This window comes from Halyomorpha halys, unplaced genomic scaffold, assembly GCF_000696795.3.
Source record: "Halyomorpha halys isolate HHAL.00 unplaced genomic scaffold, Hhal_1.1 Scaffold691.1, whole genome shotgun sequence".
NCBI lineage: Eukaryota > Metazoa > Arthropoda > Insecta > Hemiptera > Pentatomidae > Halyomorpha > Halyomorpha halys.
The window spans coordinates 436,222-462,385 of record NW_027113417.1 but is presented as its reverse complement, the minus strand read 5'-3'; the positions used below and the strand labels follow the sequence as shown (position 1 = coordinate 462,385).

The following is a 26,164-nucleotide window of genomic DNA, read 5'->3' as shown; positions in this document are numbered from 1 at the left end:
GCAAGAACACGATTCCTCATCTTTGGTAAGGATTGTATCTTGGATCCCAAACTTTGCGAAACTGTGGATCCCTATACAGTATCCAGATTTGCAAAGGCAATTGGCCTGTTTTGAGCAGAGGAGGGACGGCGTACAATAGGCCCTCTGAGGCCGCGGTGCTTCTTGGCAGGTTTAAAAAAAAAAAAAAAAAAATATATGAAATATTTAATCTAATCAAGACAGATCGTTCATCATTTGCCAAACAAACATCCTATCGTTTGCACTTGTCGGAATTTCTTTAGTATTACGTTGATCATACATGGGTGAATATAAAGTCAATCAGCAATAGAACGGGATGGAGGGAACAACGGATGTAGAAGATAGACCTTCCTATCTGAGGGCTCATTTAACTGTCCTAGCTGGTTAGTAAAGATTAATTTTGTTTTGGAATTGAGTAGGTAAAAAGATAAGGGAAATAATAAAATAAAATTTTGACATCTACTTTTAACCAAATTTATATTTTAGTAATAGCAGAATTATAAAACTAACAATAATTATTGAATTATTAAGAATGTAACAAAGTTTCCAATACTAAAGTGTAAAGTTGGTTCGGACACTGGTAGATATAAAAAAATATAATTCACAAAATTGTCACTTGTACACCTGGGCTTCTCATCCCCACAAATATAATGAAAAAAAAATATCAAATCAATAACTCCAGATAAATGTTATGTGATAAATTTATTGGATAAAAAAATTTTGATCTGAGGGAGTGGCCGGCAAAACTGGGGATTTTCATTTTCTAAAAACCAAGATGGCGTTGGATTTTAAATGTTCAAACCCATACGTATGCGACTCGCTTTAGATACTCGATAAAATATATATATATTTAATTAATAAAATCCTTTTAGAAGAAAAATAGTAAGGTGAAACATTTTTTGAATGAAATGTTGTTCTATGGGATTTTATTATTCATTGTTACAGTTTCATCTTTCCTTTGAGCTAAACTTATCATCATCAATCATATTCGAAATCGTATAGTGCGAAACTTAAGATATGATTGTTAGTCTGGCACCAGGGACTGCTATATGAGATCCGTAAATTCGATTCCCCTACATACTTCCTCATTATCCGTTCTTATCTCTCCTACTGATTATTTAAACTATATCAAAACAGCCCTTTTTCATCCCTGTTCCCTTAGTCTGCATAACACTATCATCACCGCATATGCCGATAACACATGTCTATTAGAAGTGAATAATAACGCTTTTATTTTATTTAAACCCTCCAATCCCACAACACTACACTTGAAGAATAATATCAAAACTGGAGGTTTAAAATTAATTCCTATAAATCCCACCAAATCACATTTACCCTTCGTCGTAAATCCATGACTTCCTACCCCACAGCATCCTTTAATAATACCCAACTTATTTCTATCGAACAAATCCCTGACCTAGGTCTACATCTGGACAAACGACTGACTTGGAATCCTCATAAACGACTGAATAGACATGAAATGCTCGTCGATTCCGTTTATTACAATATTTACTAGACAAACGGTCTAAACTTTCAACTAATTTCAATTTATATAAATATAATAAGGCTTATCTGTTTTTACGGAGTTGAGCTTTGGGATTCCACTAAACCATCGAATTTCTCTCGTATCCAATTCTTACAATCTAAAGTCCTTAATGCTCCTTACTTTATCACAAATCAAGTCATCCATTAACGTCCCTTATGTTACTGATTTGGCCCGAACCAGATACCAATCATTCCATTAGATAACCTTCTAACCACCCAAACCAACTTGATTCTAGCCTGTCTTCTCCTTCATTGCCTGAAAATCCTCCTAGCTATCTGAAAAGAAGATGGTCTCTAGATCTTCCCCTCTAGAAGTGTTATTTGAATTCTATCAATGGGAAGAACCTCTACATATCTATAACATGATAGAGTATAACTATGACCAAATTTACTTGTATATATTTTTAATACAATTGTAAATATCAACAAATAAGTTAAATTAAAATTCTAATTTTAAGCATTTAATCGATGCTAAGCAGAAAATTACCAATTTTATGTGCTTTGTGCCTCCAAGAGTGGATGTAGTTAGACCACGTGTGTTGAGGCCTCATCGTCATTATTTATCTCAGAACGAAAATGCTGTCAAGCACCTCCAAGCATTCTGAATCAAGCATTTTCAATGTCATACTAAAACGGAGAAGTAGAGTGATCTTGTGTTAAATGTTTTAATATGAATTTCAATTATTACACATATCCATTGTCTCCTAGTTACCATCCTCCATATTTCCACCGGAGCCGTGATGGGCTGGTCTTCTCCTATCCTGCCCAAGCTCAACCTGACCACAGAAGAACAAAGTCTGGTTGGCTCCTTGTACTCTCTCGGAGCAGCGCCTGGGCCTTTCGTTGTTACTTTTGGCCTGGACACCATAGGCAGGAAGGGAACTCTCTATGTCCTATGGGCATCTTTTCTTTCGTCCTGGATCATCATGATCTTTTCACAGAACTTATATGTCATCTACATCGCTAGGATTATTGGCGGCCTGGGTGTAGGAGGTGCTTGTGCTGGGCTACCAGTTTACATCGCAGAAATAGCGATCGTAAGTACCTCATAAGATTATTTTTTCTTTAACCGACTTGAAAAAAAGCGTTTTTCAATTTGTCTGATTATTGTATGAATGCATATTTATAACTACATTATTCTTATATCGATTTGTTTTAAAAATTAAAACAGTACACCTCCAGGATGGTGTCTTATCTTTCATATATCTTATCAGGATCCGATGAATATTTTTATTTTATGTTATGTTCATTCGCATTTTTTTTTTTTTAAATAAATTATAATCGATGCAATTGTTACACAAAAACCACTACAAAGAAATAAATTAAACTTGAAAAAAAAAATAATAATAACCGATGTTATTATAGTACATAAGAACCAATAAAAAGTAAGAATAAAAAAAAAGACACAACTTTACAATCAAAAGTAAATTATTAATTAGTAAAGCTCATTATTCCAAATCAATTTAGTTTTATAACTTATGAGTTGTGGCGTGGGATCACACCATCAGAAATAATACTTTATTCTATAGTTCCTGTCGATTTTTGTTTTGTTTTTTAAGCCTAACTCTACTTGTACGGGGGTTGCTCCATAAACAAATAAATAAATCATTATTATTAGTTTCTGTCGATTCATACTAGTTACTTACGCTAAAATAAGTCTAATTTTGGAGTAAGGGCATAAAAGATTTTTAAAAAAATAGTTATGGATACATTACAGTACTTTTACAAGTATTTTTATTTTTATGTCATTATATCCATCCATATATACTATATGTTAAAATGATTAATATGTACATTTTAAAATCAAGTTTTCCAACCCCTCTAGTTTCCAATTATCAAGGGTCGGCTGCGATTATTTTCGTGCAGTGTCATGATATTAAACAATGATTTGAATTTATTAAACTACCAGTTTTTCTCACTTGAAATAGATATATTCTTAGTTGGAATTTTCTCTTCCTTTTGTTTATTCTTAGTAAAAACTTAAACTATTTTCTATCAGAAATATGTAATAGCTGTTAAAAAAAAAAAAAAAATTAGATGGAAGTATAAAGATACAAAAAACGTGTGGAGAATTTTAATGAGTATACATTTTACTCCTGGGTATCATAGATCATAAATCTTTTGAAACCTAAAAAAAAGAATTGAAACGGTGAATATTAAATTTAATTAAGGTTTTCTATAATTATAGCCAGATATCCGTGGCCGGCTTGCTGCTATGGGTGGCATATCTTTAGCTCTTGGAGGTCTCATAGTGTTCGGAGTTGGACCGTACGTCTCCTATAGGATTCTGAATCTGTTTGGTGGTGCAATAGCTGCCGTTTTCGCATTGTTCTTCTACATTGTTCCCGAGTCACCATATTATTACTACAAAAAAGGAAGAAAGAAGGATGCTGAAGAAGCTCTTCAAAGGTTAAGGTGTTACCGAACTCGAGAGAAGCTGGAAGAAGAACTGGCGGAAATAGAAGTAAGTTTCATAATGATTTGAAATATACTGTATGATTTTCATAAATTTTGAAATTTTATATTCAGTTATGAAAGGTATTACAGAGTTTTTTTTCTTACGATTTGGTTTTCTGTAATATAGATACTCAATTCGTAAACATAGTATGGTTTCCTGGCTCAGTCCTGGATCTTAGTTATCTCCTTCATCGCCGTTGTTCAAGCATACTTCCAGTCTTCTTTGGTTACTTAAACAGAAATAAATTGAGTCCGTCAAAGTTTTCCAAGCGTAGATGAGATTGATAAACTACTGGTAGTTTTCTTTTCTTCGGTAGGGAATTTATTTTAGCATAGTAAAGGTTCCGTTTTCCTTGACAAATAGACCCCATAAGCAGTATAGGTTGTGAGCACATTATAGGAAGTCTCCAAAACACTACAACTAGGGCAATGTAGATTATTTTTCAGGGTTGTTTAGTTTGGCACGATTTGCGAAACCATAATATTCTGGAAGAAGTCAAATTGGTACGAGGCATGAATTTTTTATATTATTAGTTCCTTCCTGGTCATACATGACATACGCAAGGGCCCTGTTTTTATGGAATAAAAAACCCTATGACTAAAAAGCTCTACAAAGCTCCATGAAATAAAAATTAACCGTTATATTTCATTCAATTCAAATTCAACTATAACCATTTTTGGAAGATTTGTCGGAAGAGCTACCAAGCCTTCCTTTTTTGTACTCAAGTAAAGTGGCACTGTTCGAAGGAGGAGGTAGTGACTTGGAGTAAAACGTTCTCTGGATTAATACCAGCATATTCTTTTACCTTTGTGATAAAGGTAGGAGGATGAATACCAAAGGACAAGAAGACCTTAGGTAAACATACACATTACGTTAAACATCTTCTTTAAATCGTCATTGTTGTTGGGTATCTGGGACCCCAGAAGGCGCCAGATATCAAGTCCGTTTATAGCTTGAGTGTTTACTGCGACCTCTTCTGCGCGCATCAATTCGTACCAATTCAATCAATCAAATTCAACCAAATTCAACGCTCAAAAAAATGACACTTTCCAAAGGATCCTAACGTGAGTAAATCAGTTCAATGTCTTACATATATCACATTACTTACTAGACATTTCTCCTTGCGTAACCACATGAAAATGCTGGAAGAAGAATACAAGAGAAAACTACAACAAATCATATTCCAACATAATTAATATTTGAAGATGGGGAGACCCGAAACGTAATACAAAAAAATGTAAAATATTGATAAGATCCTAAACGAAGTTCAACATCGTAAAAAAAAAAAAAAATTATATTTTCCCTATTTCTGTCGAAGACACTCTGATCCATAAAATATTACTATTAAGAAAATTTAAACTAGATGTATTAAGCGTTATCTTACACATAATTTTGTGACAATATTTTTTTTTTCTAATCAGAAAGCCATTCTTCTGGAGAAAGAAAACTCAGTGAGCTTCCTGGAAGGCATGAGACAGCCGATTGCTCTGAAGGCGATTGGCCTCAGCGTATTCATTGTGGCAATGCAGCAGTTCCAGGGAGTAGTTCTTTTGAATGCTTACAGCCAGATGATTTTCGATAGCGCTAAACTGAACTTTCCCGCCACCAGCGTTCCAGTAATCTACGTTATTTGTGGTATGTTTTTTTCAGCGCTGCCGGTATTGTTGGTCAACAAGTTGATTGGTGTGAAAACTGCTTTCATCATATCAGGCTTTGGTACTAGTATCTCGTTGGTAATAATAATTTATCAAAACTATATTATGTTTCAATCACTAGCTCTATTGCATTTAAATTATGAAACAATAAAAAACTTTTTTTAAATTGAGTGGCTGGACAGCTACTTTGAGTTGCTAATTTACATACAATGTCATACAATTTGATAATGATAATAATGATACAAAATCATACTTACTTCGTTAGTGGATAAGATTTGCCATATCACTAGGTTTAGTACAAGAGCCGGGAAGAAAAAATGGCAGTTATCTCACCCCAATGTTTGATTACTCTAATGAAAACTATGTATAATTACTAGTCAAAACTGATGAGTCTAGAATAGAAAATGGCGGCTGTTTCAAAACCTTAAAAAAAACATTAATTTTTTATTCGGAGCTAATTTTTTATATAGAGTAGTTAATTTATTTTGAGAAATCTATATCTCAGGAACTATCTGACGTACAGATGTCTATTAGCACTCAAATTAAAGCTAGTATAATGGACTATACAGAAGTTTATGACTTTTACCTCCGTAGGAATAGTAGTTTTCATAATATTTGCTAAAATAAATTGATTTATAGTTGTTCGAACAATAAGTTTGATTTATGAAAAACTTCATTTCAGAAACCATTCACGTACAGATGTCTGCCAGCGCTCAAATTAAAGCTATTTAAATTTGCTATAGTTTATAATGTTTATCTTTGTAGGACTAGTAGTTTTATGATATTTGACAAAATAAACTCACATAATGTTAATTTATAGTTAGATCGTATAAAATGTTGAATTTTTGAAAAATATATCACTAGACCGACAAGACGCACATATGTCTGCCAACACTCAAAATAAAGAAAAATTAACTCACTATAAAGTAGTTTATGATACATATCTTCGTAGGGGTTGTAGTTTTTATGATATTCACATATGAATATAAATTTGACAAATGAAAATTTGTCTGAACAACTATAAATCAATTTATTTTAGAAAATTTCATAAAAACTATTACTCCTACGAAGATAAACGTCATAAACTACTTTATAGCCCATTAATCTAGCTTTAATTTGAGTCCTAATAGAAATCGGAACGTCAAGTGGTTTTTGAGATATAGATTTATCAAAATAAATTCACCGGCTATTGATCTTTCAGTATGTTACATACAACATTTTTATAAAATGTTGCTTTTCAAAAAGCTATATCTCGAGAACAATTGAACGTAAAAAGCTCTATTAGGTCTTATATTTTAGAAAATTTACTCCACTTTAAATGATGCTCTCTTAGATTTTCTATTGTTGTTGGTAGTTGCAAAGATATATAGCTCCGAATAAAAAAATAATTATTTTTAATGTTTTCAATCAGACGCCATTTTTATTTCCCCTACCTATACTTGACAGACTCATCAATTTTGACTAGTAATTATACATAGTTTTCATTAAAGTAATAAAAAATCGAAGTGCAATAACTGCCTTTTTTCTCCTCTTGGGCTCTTGTACTTATCAGAGTGTTGACAGTATTCTACTATTATCACTGTCTACTCGTTTTCTATTTAAATAGAAATATATATTTCTATTCGTTTAATATTTTATGTAAGTTCATAAAAATTTCAAAGTCCATAATATATAAACTTGGGATGAAGTATTCGGGTATATACCAGAATATCAATGAGTAGATTCTCCGCATGTTTTTATCATGTCATTTTATCACTTACAGCAATATTACTTGTTATATATATTTTTATACAATTGTAAATAACAATAAATCATTTCTTTAAAAAAAAATGTTTTATTTAGTTCATATTCTATAATAATAAAGATTAATATCTTGGAGTTATGGTATACCATTGAAAAACAAAATACATAGCTTTAAAGAGAAACAAAGAATCATTTTGCACAACATTTAAAATTCAAGTTATTTAAATTATAGCCCTAAACCACTTATATATAAATTATATTTTATTTTAGCTTTTATCAATAATAAAACATTTATAATAAGATTTTTTGTTCTTTATAGGTACTTCTTGGTCTCTACTTCTACATGATTAACAGCGGTGGAGTCGATTTATACGATTACAGTTATATATCTGTAGTCTTCCTAATTATGATATCACTATTTAGTAGCCTTGGTATGCAATAATTCAATTGGACCAACAAAACTATGCAATATGTTCATAACATTAAAAAAAAAATTATGTTTGCCAGGCATTGCAACATTGGCTTGGCCAATAGTTGCCGAGATTTTGCCGCTGTCCGTGAAAGGAATTGGTGCAGGTTTGGCGGGATGCAACAGCTCGATTCTGGGTTTCATTTTCTTGGCTGCCTTTCCTAGTGTAGCTGAAAATTATGGATATTCTACTGATTTTTTCGGGTATACCATGGAGATTTTTAATTTTTTTTAAGTTATAAGTATTTTTATTTAAAGTAGGTTTTTTAATATTTTCATTGCTCGTTACAATAACTTGTTATTAATTTATAGGTTTGAGGTAATTACTTTTAAGCGTACTAATATTTTCACTGTACATAATATATACTTTCTTGACCATGAGAGAGACCGAATTCTCGTACAATTGCATCTTTTTTTTCTCTAGCTTCAATTTCAACCTAACAACTTAGCAGAAATTTGAATCATGGAAAATGGCATTAAAATAGCACTAATTTTATAGATTAAAATGACACGTTTTAATATTTTTGGGTTAAGTTGTGTTCTCTATTGCTTAATATTTAATGCTTGAATTAAATTTCTCACATTACACACCTATAGGTATATGTATATTTTTACACACATAAACATCTTTATTTCTGTAATTTTTTTTTTTTAATGGAAGATTGAAAATTTGTATTTTATTTTTTTTAAGTAAACATATTTTAAACTAAATTAAAAGGAATACAATCTACGTCAGACTTCGTTATGAATAAGGGAATATCAATTTTTTTTTATATATTACTTACATATATTATTTTAAATAAAATTAAACAAACAATCAATTAGTCTAATCGATATGAATATACTCATTCATTTTTAATAAAACTTTGCAAAGTTTTTCTACATTGTCCTATTAATTTTTAGTTTTTTGGTTAATTGTAATAATTGCCGAATTAAAAAGCTAACAGGAAGATCATGGTGTTTGAAATATTACGGGAAATTATAAAGGTAGTTTTACTTGGAAGAATATTTTTTATTCTTACTTCCGAGCGTTTTAAATATTTTGTTCTAAAATTTATTTTAGTTTGAGATCTTCAACTCAGAAGTAGAAAAATTGAAGTCCAGTTTTCGTGATAAGAAAACCAAGTCAGTTTTACACATTTGGGGTTTTTATTGCACGAATTTCAAATTTTTTATTTTTTACTGCACGCCTTTCTGTTTTTTACTGCAAAAAAATCCGGTATCTAGTTATAACCGTAAGGAGAACCACCACTAACAGTTAGCTTCACAGGCACGTAATCTTATAAATATAGTGATCAATAAATCTGTGATAGAATGGTAATACCGAAGTCAGTCGAGCCCACGTATTTTCAGTTCCTAGGATGAGATATCAAGTAAAATTCATCTTCATTTTAAAAACATTTCTGAATTACAATGATCTTTTTCTCTACTAATTAAAAGTAATTCTGACCTAAAAAAGGCTGCAGATTCATTATATTGATTTGTATATCTGTGTAAACTTATCACCAAAATTATACTCTAAATCTACTTATTTGTATTATTTCTAGTATTAATTGTACAGGAATTGCCGATAAAGATATAATAAAATTGTTTAAACACATTTTTTTTCATAATTACAATCGTATATATTTATATCTTTTATGAAGTTTAATTTCATCAATTTGAATTTTTTCTAAAAGACACTTTCTAGAAAAAGTATCATTAAAAAATTCTGTATTAAAAAATTAAAATTCTGTATTGATAAAACTAAGGAATGGGACAAGAATTCTACTTTTTTTTTTGAGAGGGATAAGGGAGGGTTGAACCCTAATGCAGCCCCAAACTGGCAATTCCAAAATTTATGTGTCTCAGCTTCACAGAATGAACTATTGACCAACTCAGGTGGGAATCGAACCCACTACGTTGCCACTCTATGAACGACATGCTCGACCATCACGTTTTCTCGTATAGAATTCACTACTTAATATATTTTTTTTTATTACAATTTTGTATTTTAATGCATATTAAAAACCTACCTTGTATTTATTTGGTGTTATTATTGTATTTGGTATTTTAAAAAAATAAAATTATCTGCTTCAACATCTTATTTTGCTCTCATATTAATCTACATAAATTATTCTGATACCACGCAAGGCAATACCAGTTAACATTGTCCATTCTTCTATTTTCTTCCTTGTGACATTTTTCTTGTCTTTAATATTTAAAAATACTTTTTTTTTTTCTTTACATCACTAATATAAAATCAATTTATATAATGTGTATCTAATATAAGATATAAAAGCTGTTTGTTTTTGAAATAGGATCGCTTTGATATTGTTTGTGTCTACTGCCATACTCACATTCATCATGCCTGACACAACTGGAAAGACCTTGCAAGAAATTCAGCAACTTCTTGCAAAATAAAGGTACTTCGTAATTTTGATAAATTTTTCTGTAATAACTATTTGTTTTCTTTTTTATAATCCTTAATCAATAGTCTTTTATTTTATTTTTATATGCGTCTATTTCAGTGTTAAAAACCAGAGGTTTGTTTAAGAGCATCTAAAATTAATCAAAATAACTTTGTGATTATTTCCTTGGTGAAAGGAAGATTATACAAAACAGTCATGAACTGCAGTGGAACAAAACTACTCGGACACCAAGAGAAGGACTTGAGTCTTAAGTTTATTGTTTTCAATTACAAATTAAAGGTTAGAATTGATTTCTTTTAAAAATAGAAAATATTTTGAAAAATAAAATGCTAAATAGTAATTGTTTTTAAGGAATTCATTCTTCCATGCTCAAAATATCATCAATGATACGCCCTAAGAATCTTTATAAAGAATAATATGTATGAAAGTATAACTTTTATGATTATACAAAATTAAAGGATTTAACTGAAAAATGAATAAATTTCTATAGAAAAGAATTTGTCAGTTCTTCCTTTAGATACGTTTTTATTTATTATTATTATTATTAAATTACATTTTTATTTGAATTATCTACGATTCTTCTTTCAAATGAAAAAAGAAAAACTCCAGTAATTTACGCTGCTCATGACATAATGGGAATCAGATCTTAATTTTTCATCTCTGAAACAATTCGTATCACATTTTTTTTACCATTTGTTGTTAATTCACCTTCTGTACTATTCATAAAACTACATACCAGGACTTCATCTTGGCAAGTTTCAAGCATGAATCATCATAAAAAGCATATTAAAATACTTAGTATCACTTCAGTCATCAAAACAATAACTTGAATTTGATAAGAGTCATTATCTCGACACTCTTGTCATTCATAAATCTTTGGCTTATCAGTCAATACTCGAGATGTTAAAAAAATAAGAACATTGTTTGTATTATTACTCATTCAAACTATTTCATTTTTTGACTTTATATTTGCTTCTGATATTCAAACCATCGAACGGTGTTGCAATTGTATTCTTATCTCAGGACAATTCAATTTATTTTCATTACTAAGGACTTGAGACTGGAACTTCATTGCGCCAGTTTACGACATGGCATTGAGGAGATGACATGCGGCCGTTACAGGATAACCTTGTTCTAACACGATTCGTAATTACTATCAAATTGGTGAGCGCATGCGTGGTACAGTATTTAAAATTTTAAAAAAACCGTACAGCGCACACGCCATCTATTTTAGTGATTGATTTGAATCGTGTTGGAACAAACGTAATATTTTGATACGTAACTGATAAACGGTTGATTTGAAGATAAATTCAGTAATAATTTACTTAGTTGTATCCATCAATATCTTTTTTTTAATGTTAACTGAGTTTGAATTGACTTTTGGAAAGCCGGTTGATAATTGCTACTCAAAAATTACTCATAATAAGATGGTAATTTGGTTCTACTATTAATTTGGTTCTAAAATAATAAAACAGGATATGTTTTTATGTTTCCCAATTCACCATCCCTATTTATTTAAACCCTACATTATATATAAGGTAATACGGGTTTTGGCGATTGTGGGACGATGCATACGTATGCTTAGCATCTCACTACTGCTTGATAAGTATTTAAAATTTTCATACTAACCTGTGTTTACAGAAGTTAAATGAAATTGAGAACTGAAAATGCTTTCTAAATTTCTTATATTACTGGTTCCGATTGTCTTTCAAGAGCAAGTCTTCTCCGAGTTTCATTTATTATGTGTTGAAAATACCGTTATAACTTTTTTTTTTTTTTTTGTGGGGCTATAGCCGAATTCACGCCTACCTTGAGAAGCCAGAATTTTCGGCGCAGAATTTTCCTTTCGAAAACCGAGATCTCATTTTCTTCAGCACTTGTCAGGATCCAGGCTTCCGATCCGTAAGTGAGGACTGGCTGGATTAGTGTCTTGTAGAGATGGCATTTGGTGCGGCGAGTGACAGCTCGACTCCTCAAGTGCTTCTTGAGTCCAAAAGAGCATCTGTTAGCCTTCATACGACGCTGGCTGGTTCCCAGGGCGATCCTGTCATTGCAGCTGACTACTGAACCTAAATAGGCGAACTGGTCAACACATTCAAACGTAAATGGACCCATCTCCACCTTCCCACCAACAACAGCCACTATACCGGGGCCAGCTCGCATGTATTTAGTTGTTCCCTGGTTAGCCGTCATGCCTATTGCTCCTGCTGCTTCAGCTAGCCTCAGAAATTCCTCAGAAATAGCCTGAAAGGATCTCACCACCAGGCCCCAGTCATCGACCAATCCCAGCACCTGTACCAGCCTGTCAATGATAGTTCCAGAGGTTTGTATTCCGGAATCCCTAATTACCTTTTCCAGGTTTACCTGGCCAGATTAAACAATAGACATGCAAGGCCCTGCCTCCCCCCCCCCCTCCTGGACTGAAATTCTGGTGAGAGGTCTCCCTGAATCCGAACTGAGCATTTCACCTCATCAATTGTGATCCTTATAAGGCGCACCAGTTTGGGAGGGATCCCAAGGCCGTACAGCGCTTCATATAGCTTGGACCTCTTAATGCTGTCGTAGGCACTCTTGAAATCGAGAAACAGATGGTGTGTTATCATCCTGTACTCCATGGATTTCTCCAAAATGGTCCACAAGCTGAACATCTGGTCAACTGTCGATCTTCCCCCCCTGAATCCCGCCTGGTATCTTTCTACTTCACTTTTAGCAAATGGACGTAGGTTCATATAAAAAACCTTATAGGCACGCTGGAGAAGGGTTATCCCGCGGTAGTTGATGCACTCCAGAATATCGCCTTTCTTATGAAGCGGAGTTATAATAACACCGTTCCCATCTTCCATTCCTCCAAGATTCTTTCCTCGATCCAAATGGATAGGATAATACCATACAGAGCTTCCCGTTTACGCTGCTCTTAGTGGTCGGTCTTCAGTTCACCACAGCCTAGATAACTGTGATTTTTTTATGTGTGGAAAAGGCGTTTTGAAGAGAGCTTGAATTAATAGATAGTGACAGAAATAAGTACAGTCAAATGGGCACCAGAAAGATACGTCGATAGTTTAAAGAGATTTTGAAAAGTTTTAATTTTCATTTTTTTTTATGCTGAATTCATATCATTCTTCTGTAATCTAACTAAATTGTAAGAAGTTATTTTATTTAGCTGGAATATGGTTAATATAATTGAAGACGTAGGCGGATGAAGGGTCAAGCTTGGGTGCCTGTCTAGCTTCTAATCAATAACTGATACCTAGATGCACCAACAAAAAAAAATTGAACTTTGTAAAATAAAAGTGAAGTAAGTCCTGTGATTAAATACACTAAATCATTTAATATGAGAATTATAGTGATATGTAATGGGAGGCCCAAGCTGGAATTTTTAGCACTAAGTAATTTCTTTTGTCGGCGTGCCAAAGATACCGCCGGCCGTAGTCAGAAACCCGTCGGCATAACATCTAAAGGAGATATATAGATAACAGAGGGTATGTACCTCCTGGGGACGATTGACTGTGTAGGCAGAGATAAACAAATAAACGTCCCTTATCTTTCACGTGGCCACTTTAAACTCCTAGGGGGAAATACAGTAAGCCGCCTTACTTTAAACATGAAAGGTAGAGAAAAGACCGACTTTCGCCGAAGGTCATTGGACCTTCTCACCCCCTCTGAACATAGAAAAACCAATCAAAGAACAAAAATCAAAAGAAGGAGGAGTCAGAAGGAGAGGGGAGAAATTAAGCAAAAAGGGCAGGAGGAACACAGTTGAGCAGAGTCTAGGACATTCTGAAAGTTGGACACGATCTGGGACAGAAGGACAGTTTGACAGTGGGACACAGTCTGGGAGAGATGGACACTTGAAGACAATCTGAGGGAAGATCAGGAGAAGACCAGTTGGAGGCCAAAGGAGGAAGTCACCTATGGAAGGGATTCAGCAGCGGCCGCATCAAGGCGCGGAATGACGCAAGACCGCTCAACTACTACGACCAAGCGCATTAAAACAAGACCTTTTCTGTTGTAATTTGAATGGCAAGAATAGAATTAATAACTTAGAGTCAGTATAAATATCAAAGATCCCAACTGGTACTTCTCAATTCATAATTTAGTAATTAAAGTATAAGGAAACAAGTCTACCATGCTCTCTCATAATATTATTCTTGGTAATGTATATATCATTGTAAATATAAAATATGTAACAAAGACTTTACTTTATAATTAATGCTCCCTGCATGCCACCTCATATATAATAGCATAATAAATTGGTGAACACGATGCCGTTGGAAAGGAACTCCAATGATTAATTATAGATATTCATATCAAGATATACAATGGCGGGGGTCTATGGTTTCTAGTGTTTGAATTAAATAGAGCGCATACTTTGTCAGCCGGTTCCCATCAGGAACCGATAGAGATGCATAATATAAATACAAATAAATATAAATACATAATATAAATATATAATATAAATACATAATATAAATACATAATATAAATACATAATATAAATACATAATATAAATATATAATATAAATATATAATATAAATATATAATATAAATACATAGTATAAATATATAATATAAATACATAATATATGAATAAATTTGAATATAATACGTGTACGGGGAACCCCTAGTCGGATTTAGAAACCCCGAAGCCGAAGAATTCGTGTGACCTTGTCATGTCTGTATGTAATGATAGTGATTAGAACAATTAGGCGTTAGTAATTATATTTATTGTGGTTCTAATTCATACAAATTTCTTATTCAAAGACTATAATTTTCTTTTTTTTCGTATATACTTCAGATATAAAAAAAAAACACTCCATTGTTTTATTGATTTTAAATTTATAATTTACACACAAAGAATCTTCTAATAATTTACTGATTAAGTTTAAGTTTACTCATGTCTTCTAATATATTGTTTCCTGTCTCCGTAACATTAGTCCAAAGCAAATATTTCCAGTGTGATTTATCAGAGTGCAGTAGAAACTGATCAGTTAAGAATCATGTTGTACAATGGTCAGTAATTAGTGTCTCATTTTTCATGTGGCACATCCTTCACATCGTAATCCGAGTAAGATTCCAAGACATGGATGACATCAGGATACAGAACTATATAGGCGTTGTCCCCGATGATCATATCATTGTGTGCGAACTTGGGGTCTGGCACGGCTTTGTTCAGTATAACGTTGGGCAGTTGAGAAGCCAGCTTATTTACCGACTGTAACAAAAAAAAAGTTATATAACTTGGTCGAATATCCAATTAAAAACTGAACAAATTATAAAAAGAAATAGTTACTCAAAGTTGATTAGTTATGTTATATTGAGCTATAACAATAAAAGAGTTTATCAGTTTGACAGAGCTGTTTAAGAGACTTTAATTTATTGAAAAACTTATGTTAGTTAACATCAGTGATATATCGTATTTATAAAAATATAAAACATTAGTGATTATTCAAATTTCAAAAGCCAAAAATTATTTGTTGACTGTTTTAACAATGTAATCAGAAGGAAATAACCTGTGTTTAAACTCTAACGTATATGTATTCTTAAAGTTTTTCAGAGTTGTTGGCACAGAGATATTTTGGTTGGGATTGTTTGAATATTGTTGGTTCATTCCTAGTTTTATGCAAAATTGAGATATAGATTTTTCAAAATAAATTCACTAAATATTGACCTCTCTGTACGTTCCATACAACATTTTTATGAAATGTTGCTTTTTAAAAAGCTATATCTCGAGAACTATTGAACGTAAACAGCTCTATTAAGGCTTAAATTTTAGCAAATTTACTGTACTTTAAATTATGCCCTCTTAGATTTTGTATAGTTGTTGGTAGTTGTAAAGATAAAGAGCTCCGAATAAAAAATTAATTATTTTTAACGTTTTGAAACGCCACCATTTTTTGTTCTCCCTACCTATACTTGGCAGACTCATTAATTTTGACCAGCAATTAATCCTAGTTTTTAATTAAGTAATCAAAAATTGGGGTGAAATAACTGCGTTTTTTCTCCTCTTGGGCTCTTGTACTAATAGGGAAGAGGAACAGATGAGGAAAAATCTGCCAAAGCCTGCGGTTCGAATTACTAAAAATTAAAAAAAAACAAAAACATAATGAAGTAAAGTAGGTCTACAATTTTTAAGCAAATCATTGGCGCCGTCCCCTCAAATACTATTTTTCAAAGAAATTTTTTTATTTGATTTATTTGGAGGATATATTTTTTTTTTAATTTGGTAACCATTGTTCACACTATCGTTCATAACTCACCTCCATTTTATCCAATTCCTACGTCAATACATTTTATCCAATTCCTACGTCAATACAATATTAGTTTCAAAATGAGAAAAACTTTTGAAGCGTTTTATTTTATTTGTCCGGTTTAGATTTGTTTAATTAGATCCGGTTTGTGCTCAGTACTAATATTGAAGCAAAATGAGGGTTACTATATAAAAACTATTTATATTTTATGTTGTGTATAATATATATAAATATGACAATATCATAGATAATCAAATTTAAATAAAAAAAATTCTCCTAAACTGGACCAGTATTAAAGATAATACAGCGAAGATATCAATTACTATTGCTATTTATACTACCGTTTATCACTTCGTCTATATATTATTGATATCAGAGTTTCAATAGTGATCAATTAATGTATATACATGCTCAAATATAGAAATAGCGAAGCATTGCCTAGCATTACCTGCTCCTAGTAATTAATATAATTGAATATGCATATTTTGTTTTTATTTATTCATTGTTACATCATTCGTTTCCTTAATTTTGCTCTGTAAAAATATACTTATTATTCCAAAAGCTCTTCTTATAAAAGGGTGAATTCAACAAATTTAGACCTTTTTTTTTATTCGGTATTATTCATTGTGATTGCCATTAGTTTAACACAATCAGGAGAGTTCTAGGATCTCTAAAATGAAAATATTTCAGGATTTTCATCCAAAAACAATTTCTCATAACAAGAAAAGTACAAAATATAATCTTCTCGAAATATTATGATTTGCTCTTTTTATATAACGTCCAAGTTATATAAAAAGAGCAAATCATATTGAGATGTAATTAGTGAGTGATATGAACTATAGGAATCCTGCATTAAGGAACATAGAGTTTCCTCAAAGGTTATTAAAAGGATACATTAATATGCGTTACCGATTCAGACAGAAAAGGGTCGTTATATCCCCAGAATAAGGCAACCGGTGAAGTTACCAAGTCCAGTTGGTAGAAAGGTGGTTTGATGTTCCCGTACCTCCGCAAGTTCTCTGTAGGACCATAGTCGTATTTCTTGAACTCTCCTGTTAGTAAGAAAATAATATTGTATATAACGTGAATAAATATATTTACAAGAATTGTACATATTAAATGTAGTACGTATTCCTTAAAGATTAATTTGTATTGTCAAATAAAAATTTCCTCAAATTAACGAAATCTACCACCTACGAAGAGTGAATTCTGTTTGAATCAATGATTTGAGAAACCCCAAATCATAGAAGCCAAACTATCCGAAAATAACACAAAACATTTAAGGCCAAATAGTAATGGTTCTAAGTAACCCAAAACAACTAATAATTATAATGTAACTGACTCTAAACCTATTATGTAAACAATTAAGAAAATAAGAGTCATTAGAGTAGTTAGATTTGGTGACTTACGATTTTTCTCAAATCAGTCCACATTGTAAAAACAGGGCTCTGGAGAGAAAGGAAATCTCTGCAGTCTTTGGTTTAAAGTGTTCTCCGACTAAATGATGAAATGATGGAGACTTGCGGAGTTATACTCTCAAAAATCAAAGATTGGCGGAATTGTAAATATTGCCAAGACAGTGATTTGTTCGAACTTCTCAGGGATAAGAAAAAATACACGTTTTATCTTTTATTTAAACTTGAATAATGTCAGTACCAAGCTTTTTCTAAAATTCAACCTCTCTGCACCAATTCGATACTTTATTGAAATGTACAGCATTACACAATGATACATGATACAGTAAATTTTATGTAAGTTTATAATGGAGTACTACAGGCATGTAGAGAAACTACCCATTGGTAGCACTTTAACGACGTTTTTACATTAGCAGGTCTTTTGGCCATCTCCTTTTCAAGTGCCTCGGAGGATTGTCAGGAATGGAAGAGGAAGTAAGGTTAGAAACTAGTGTTTTTTGGTGGTTTGGGAGTTTATAATGATATATGGTTCTGGCAATATCGGTTACATGTGGAACATTATGGTCTTTATGTATGATTTTATTTGTGACCAAGTAAGGAGACTTGAGGATTTTGGATTGTAAGGATTGGATACGAGAGGAATTCGAAGGTTTAGTGGAGCCCCAAAGCTCAACTTCGTATGTCCAGATTGGCCTTATTACAGTCATGTAGATCAGTCTTTTGTAATAAATTTACATTTTTAAAAAATCATGAAATCTAAAAGGTGCTTATAATAAGATATATGTCTATACGAAGACAATTAATTAAATTTTCATGCAAATACTAGGATTCCTAGTAATATCCAATCTTAGGACATCAAAATAAAAAATATATACATAAAATAAATAAGAGAATAAGTTAAACTTCAAGCTTTTTTTTGGGTAGAAGCTGAAATATTCTAAAAACAATTTCCTTTCCCATTATATATATATTGGAATCTAGAATATCACAACAAAAGTATTTGACAGGATATTGGTTTAGTGATAGAGCACCTGTTTGGGCCAACTGTCCAAAATAATGATTGTACGTCTTCAATGAGCTTCCTGAAGCCGAATACAGAAGAAAGAAGTCGAAGTCGTTCTGTAAATTAAAATGTATTAGATAAATATATATTAAGAATTAACACATATAAAATTTTCAATAAGGCGAACATGGAAAATTAAGCCAACATTAATCCCATAAATAATATTTGATAAACTATGAGTTATATCATAGGTGGAAATCAATGTCCTAAATCATAAAAAAGATAAACGACCGGTTTAAAAAAAACACGGGTTATAAGCCATGTATATTGAAAACCAATAATAAATAAGTTTGGGTTTATAAATCTTTATGTTGAGGGCACTGAAAAAGGAGGGGAACGTATCACTTAAAGATTATTTACCCAACTCACTGGCTATCGATAACCAGGGCCAGTATGTATCGATTATTATCGATATTGAAATATTTACACATTTTAAGCTTGATTTTAGCTTCAGACCTGCAACGCAAAGAAACCAGGCATGCAGGAATTGTAGCTTGGCAGGCGCTACTTAATACTGAGTTATTAGAATTCACGGATTTTTTTTTCCTTATTATTATTATTTTTATTTAATACCGGATATTTTTACTTACGCGGTTAATGTAAGGGTTACTTTTTTTTTTAAACAATTTATTTTGGAGGGCATAGTCTCAAAGATACCCCTAACTATATAAATAAACGTTATAAATATCAAAAAAAATAATGTAAAATAAATAAAAATAATAATTCCTAATAATAGAGAAAAGTAAAGTTAGGAACAAAAATAATGGCATTCGTAGACCTAAAAAAACAAACAATCGCCCTTTAATGGAAAAAAAGAACAAAAAAAAAAACAAGTTAATTTGAAAAGAGGACGAAGAGAAAAAATAAATAAATAAAATATAAGTAATGAAAATAATAGAATTGATAAATATGGAATTTATAACAGGATGCCCTGCAGCATCCTGGACTTCAGTTTTCGAGTCGTGGTTGGGTTTCCCAAGTTGTAGGTCTCTGCTCCTTTAACTGTCGGTAACTGGGAGATGAATTTCAGTAACCCTTTTTTGTTGTAATCCTCTATTGACTCGATTTTTAATTCCTGATGCAATCGGCAATGTGTATTGTTGTAAATCATGATTTGTAATGGCTAACTGATTCCTATGGTAATTTCATACAAACCTTGAGTTTGTATCAGATTTTAATGCATCAGTGGTACAACACAACATTAATTGTTTACATGAGGTAATATTCGTTATTTAATAGGTATTCGTAGCACTTTTTATTTGTTATTAATGGATTACTACCTATTAGCAGAAAATAACCGTGCCGATTTCATGTTCCGCCATAATGATCAAACCGTCGTAAATTTGTTCTAGCCAGCACAAAAGTTCAGAACCGTTTCTGATAGTGAAAACACGTTGGATTTGAGCAACATCTGGGATTTTGACTCTCAACTCTTATTATTATTAATAATAATTATTCGAGCATTAATATTGAACTAGATGTTAAAAAGTTAAGGATTCATCGTTGAAACAAACTTTATATTCAAATGTACAAAAAATAAAACCGTTATTTTTTTTTTCAACAAAATACAACTTGATTAGCCAAATAGATCAATTAATGGTGGAACCATCTTACTTTAATTAAAAAGCTCGAGAAACTTAATTAAGTTTATATATATACATATGTATTAAGCACAAGTGTAAATAATTACCCTGTCAAGATTCTTTCGATCGTCACCGGTGAATATTCCAAAGAGATCTAGACAAATCGTTTGGGTATTTTCGTACTTGTCGCAGAGTTCTTTAATTGCATTTATAGTAGCTTCTGTCCTTGGCGCCAGTTCAAGCTGACCAAACTGCTTTAACACTCTCTAGAATTTGAAACCATAGTTATAATAAATCATATTTTAACAAGTATTTTATTAATAAATCAAGTTATATCTATATATGAACTAAGCATCGTCGTGTGCAAACAGTAAAAAAGAGAGAAAAAAGTACTCGAAATGACTTGCATGGTTTCCAGTAACAAAATCAATTTATTGTTCCCTCTCCTCCTCTAAATATATCATTGGATCTGCTGATCTACTCTGTCTGCTGAATAAGACTGTATATACAAATCTATATGTATGTGCATATGTATAAGTGTTTCTGGGTACAACCTGTAAAAAAAAAAAAAACAGGAAACGCCAGGACTCTCCTCTACACCTCAATTATGACCAGAAATATTGTACTAACATCAATCCAATTTTTCATTACGTGATAAGAAAAACTTTAATGTCTTTATGGTATAGTTTTCACCTTCTATCCAACAATTTTCTCTGAAACCGCGGGTGTTCCTCAAGGTAGTATCTTCGCCCCCATCCTCTACACAGTCTATACAGCTGACATCTCAACCGATCCTAACACTATCCTCACGACGAATGCCGACGACACATGTGCACTTGCAGTTAATAATAATCCTTTGATTGTATCCCAAACTCTCCAATCCCATACCACAACTCTCGAAGAATGGTGCCGAAATTAGAGGACAAAAATAAATATCAACAAATCCCATCAAATCACTTTTACTCTTCGTTGTAAACCTGCCGACTGCCATCTAGTATATTTTAATAATGTTGCTCTTAGCATTAAAATACTTTAATTTTATCCAAAAATAACAGCTTACATATGATCTACTGATACTACTTGGGAAAAGAAAGAGTAATTTATAACAAATAGTAGGAAGCAATTTATAACAAATAGTAATAAGTAATTTATAACAATATTAAACAGTTCTCCCTTTTCTCTGATATATAAAGTGGAATTATAATTGTTTAAGGCCTTATTAATTGCAAATGTTTTTCCTTAAGACCCCAGGGGTTTTGGGCCATGATGCTCTCTGGAGAAGATCTATGCTCCTGTCAAAAAAGAAACCTTTTAAGTCGATTATTCACACTTATTATCTTTAATCCTTAATTATTTATTCTTTAATATAATGTTAATTTAATAATAGGGACTCTTTTGTAACATTTGAGGTGAAAAATCAGCCCTTCAAGTTTTCTGGGTTTTTATCCTTTAACCACTCTATTATGCTAATATGGTAAAGAAAAGAAACCAAATAGTTCGTTGAAGAAAAAATAATAAATAATGATAGATTATAATAATTATAAATAAATCATAGAAATGGATGATAAAAATAAAATGTATGTCTATCTTTGCTAATACTGACCCAAATATGCTTGTTCTGTACTGGATGTAAATGTATTAATTCATATTAAGTTTACGTAGTATATCACTCCTTTGGCAATGTATTTGAAGTTTAACATTTATTCTTAAGGGTCTATGTCTCAGACTAGTCTTTCAAGGCTATAAGGTAAAAAGTAGAGGTCACCTGCTCCAACACCTGCATCTTTTTTTCTCTCACATTTGTAAAGAGGAAATTAGCGTTCTCTTACTAATTCAATAAATTCACGGTTGGTTATTAGGCTATCATTATGCCAGTTAATCATTAATATCATTATTGATATTCATTGTAATATTTAACCAAATAAATTTCATTTAAAAACTTCTAAGAAGCTGTAACCATAATTGAACAAGAGACCAACGCAGTTGTACTGATGGGCCTATTCGACATTGAAAATGGTCCTAAATAACAAACTATCGCAAATAATTTTTTTGTTGAATTGCAGTTGAAATAGGTTAATTAACTTTCTCACTCAATAGTATTTAACATGCTTGTTTTGTTTTCTAAATGATCAAGAGTTTCCAAAGGAATGAATTAGCAACCAAAATAGTCTACAGTTCATTTTGCATTAAAAGTCATTAAGAATGTAGAGAAAATTATTGAAAGCTTATTTAAAGTAACAGAGAATAATGTAAACTCACTGAGATATAAATTATTACTCTTTGAAGTTTAGTTGCTTACATTAATCAAACCGAAGTTATCCACGATGAGCCTTAGGGGAGTTCTCTGTTCTTCTCTGGCCGGAGGTATGGCAACCGGTGACAACAGAACAGCTGCTTTGATCTTATTGTTGTATTCAGGTCTGGAAGAAGCCATTATCAAGAATGTCACCGTCCCTACAAAAATGTGTCGATTTTTCTTTATTTATCTAACTAAAGATAAACTCGTTCATCATTTATGTCACAAACTCAACACGTATGTTATATACTTTGAGTATGCAAAAGAATATATGCTTTGTATATGATAAATTTTAACGATGTACATAAATAAAAACAATTACCCAAAGAATGGCCTATGTAGAACAGCTTAGTTGCATTGCGCACCTCAAGTACTGTGTCCACGAAAGCTGGTGTGTCGTAATAACCAGACTGATCAAAACTAAAAAAAAAAAAGTTGGTCATTATAATTTGGATTGATTCTTAAATTTTTATATCCATTCATGGTGAAATTGAAATGCTTAAAAGTGTTTGTGAGTAAACTTACGTTATAACTGACACAATTAGGAATTGATCTGCAATAGTAATGAATATACTAAAACCCTTATGTTATATTGACCAACTAATGGTCAAGTTTGATTTGATTATTTAAGTTAGACAATTATCCCCATCCTACCTCTATGTTCTCAATATCTACATAACATCTTTGCAGCAATACCAAGAGGTTACTTTTGGTTGAGAATTAAGCTCCTCGGAGAGATATTATTATGTATGGAGAATTATTAGTATAAGGGGTGTACGGAGTATAATGGACGCGATGGTCGTTCCCATTGGGGCGAGGGTACCAGAGCGCTTGGTTTGGAACGTTGTGGGTTTGATTCACACATGGGGCAGTTAATATTTATTTTTCGGCGGTCCTGAGAAATCAATTTTGACACTCCCACCTAGTTTAATACGCGATGGAAACTTCTAAGTGGCCCCCAAGGATTTCCGAAAAGGACCTCTCGGCTCGCTTTCCAGACTTATTTCCCCCACCAGTTGCTACTACCAAAATATCAATATAGAGGTTAGTAGTAGCTTAGGAGTAGGAATACATAGAGGAAAGAGAATATACCTCAAAGGGCCTCACAGAAGTTAGAACAAATAAATTTATTTTCTTTTTAATATCTTTATTGAGATTTGCAACTGTACATAACAATACATTTTGTAAAGTCGCTGTAAGTTTATAATGGAGTGATACAGACGTGTAGGGAAACTACCCATTGGTAGCACTCCAATAACGTTTTTACTCGTACATTAGGAGGTCTCGAGGCCATCTTCTTTTCAGGCGTCCTTACAAGGTAAGGAACTGGTGGGCTTGGGTGGTTAGGGAGTTTATAATGGAAGGATTGATATCTGGTTCGGGCTAGATCGTTTTCATATGGAATATTAAGGTCTCTATGTATGATTATATTTGTGAAAAAAGTAAGGAGCATTGAGGATTTTGGATTGTAAGGATTGAGTAGGAGGAATTCGAAGGTTTAGTGGATCCTCAAACCTCGACTACGTATGTCCAGATAAGCCTTACTATATTTGTGCAGGTCAGTTTTATGTAATGAATTGGAAGTTTAGATCGTTTGTCTAGTAAGTGATGTAATAGTCGGAATTGACCTGCAATTTCCTGTCTTTTCAGTCTTGTGTGACGATTTCAAGTTAATCGTATGTCCAGATATACCCCAAAGCAGCGGATCTGTTCTACAGGGGTAAGCAAATAAATATAGTAGCTACGTTTATCAAGGTGAATATCTCAATACAGGGAGCTTTACTGATTAATACATTTAAAGATGCATAAACTCGGTAAAACAAAAAAAAGAAAGTCATAAATCAGTGTATTGAAAAATCTTTAATAAGATTTTATCTAAACTTACCTGAAGTTCCAGAATCTCGGGTCTGTTTTGGGGTAATCCAAGCTGTACTCGTTGAAAACTGTACCTCTTTCGTTGGAGAGCCATACGTCAAACCCTCGTTTGAGCATCATGAATACTAAAGCATAAATAAAAACTAAATGTTTCAGGTTATTACTTTTCAATGTTAAAAAAAAAGTACAACAGACACTTTCTAAATTTATTCATATTATTTACTTCAATGCCTCCTATCAATTCGATCTTAATTTCTTTTGAATAATGGAATACAAACCAAATTTGATTAAGATTAAATTATTAAAATTATTTCAATCCTTCACCAGTTATATGATCAAATTCTTCATAACTTAAGCAATTCCTCAATCAATTATGAACCCAATAATCAATGATCATAGAAAAATTAAATAAATGGCACAGATTAATAACGAATTTTTTGTTTTGGAAAATTCCGAACTCTCCCTTTCCACCAAAACATCCAGGAATTTTCCGCACCAACCAACGAGGATTGGTAATAAAATATTTGTTTTGTTTTTTATTATTTTGGCAATTTTGATTTTTATTCAGGCAATAAAAATAATTATTGTAATGAGAAGATATTTATTTTTAAATATATTTCCTAAAATACTCATATAATTACTGTCAAATGTAATCCGGCAGAGAAGGTGGAACGCTTAAAAAAGAAAGAGCGTTCAGAATTAGGCTTTCTCCCTGGCACAAAATCTGGCAGAAAATAAAACATCCAAAATCGCATGCAATAGATTTAGATTTATTTAAGTTATCGATACAGCAAGATTTATCAAAATTTCTTCGTTAGTTGAGGGAGAATACTAAATTGTGCTAAAAATATTACTTCTAATCGATTTCTCTAAGAAGGCTATTTAAAATCGATATAGAGTTTGGGTATAGTGTAAATTATTAAACTTACCAAGAGATTTCTTCGGATCCGTCCTTGTAATCCATGAATCGGCAGCGACCATTACTCCATGCTGCAGAAGAACTGGAGGACCACTGTTGTTGCCAATTCTGAAAAGCCACAAGCTATAGCCATCTTCTGTAATCACCTCGTAGTTAGTGGAGTCGTAACCACCCAGAGCAGCTAGTTCATTCTGCGAAAATTGTTGTTTAAATGACCTTAACTTGTTCGATCGTTCATAAAGAAAGAACATTATTTAATTTATTAGCTAAACTGCTCAAATATTTTTTTAAAATTTCATGAAATAGTTGTGTGGCACATGTTATATTTCTCACAAGAATCATAGATAATATTAAAATGTTTATTTAAATAAAATAATAATATAAAACAAAATAAATTAATGAAAAAAATTTGGAAAAAAATAAATAATAAAACTTAAGTGTTAAAAATCAGTAAGATAAGTCAT

The 26,164-nt window shown here is 32.0% G+C and overlaps 2 protein-coding genes across 2 annotated transcripts; one reads left to right on the top strand and one right to left on the bottom strand.

Annotated features, from left to right (window-relative positions):
* The first annotated feature begins 6 nt into the window (after positions 1–6).
* On the top strand, positions 7–10,533 carry LOC106685409 (uncharacterized). Its single transcript, XM_014428050.2, has 8 exons — positions 7–401; positions 2,272–2,600; positions 3,752–4,027; positions 5,443–5,754; positions 7,739–7,850; positions 7,927–8,092; positions 10,189–10,293; positions 10,399–10,533. The coding sequence occupies exons 1-7, from the start codon at positions 335–337 to the stop codon at positions 10,289–10,291; spliced, it is 1,365 nt and encodes a 454-aa protein (XP_014283536.1). The 5' UTR covers positions 7–334; the 3' UTR covers positions 10,292–10,293; positions 10,399–10,533.
* A 4,536-nt stretch (positions 10,534–15,069) lies between these two features.
* On the bottom strand, positions 15,070–25,951 carry LOC106685410 (lipase 3). The gene is made up of 8 exons (XM_014428051.3): positions 25,711–25,951; positions 24,792–24,906; positions 23,229–23,326; positions 22,910–23,064; positions 20,718–20,876; positions 18,996–19,083; positions 17,459–17,601; positions 15,070–15,513 (listed from the first exon to the last, which is right to left on the bottom strand). The coding sequence occupies exons 1-8, from the start codon at positions 25,949–25,951 to the stop codon at positions 15,328–15,330; spliced, it is 1,185 nt and encodes a 394-aa protein (XP_014283537.2). The 3' UTR covers positions 15,070–15,327.
* Between the last annotated feature and the right edge of the window lie 213 nt (positions 25,952–26,164).

Bases quoted from the DNA above. Each gene is read 5' to 3' on its own strand.
- LOC106685409 (XM_014428050.2), top strand. From the start codon at position 335: ATGGAGGGAACAACGGATGTAGAAGATAGACCTTCCTATCTGAGGGCT. The intron at 5,755-7,738 runs GTAATAATAATT...TGTTCTTTATAG, and splicing joins TTGGTACTAGTATCTCGTTG to GTACTTCTTGGTCTCTACTT. The intron at 7,851-7,926 runs GTATGCAATAAT...TATGTTTGCCAG, and splicing joins ATCACTATTTAGTAGCCTTG to GCATTGCAACATTGGCTTGG.
- LOC106685410 (XM_014428051.3), bottom strand. From the start codon at position 25,951: ATGTTCTTTCTTTATGAACGATCGAACAAGTTAAGGTCATTTAAACAA. The intron at 24,907-25,710 runs GTAAGTTTAATA...TTTATGCTTTAG, and splicing joins GGATCCGAAGAAATCTCTTG to TATTCATGATGCTCAAACGA. The intron at 17,602-18,995 runs GTGCTCTATCAC...TCTTACTAACAG, and splicing joins TGGACAGTTGGCCCAAACAG to GAGAGTTCAAGAAATACGAC.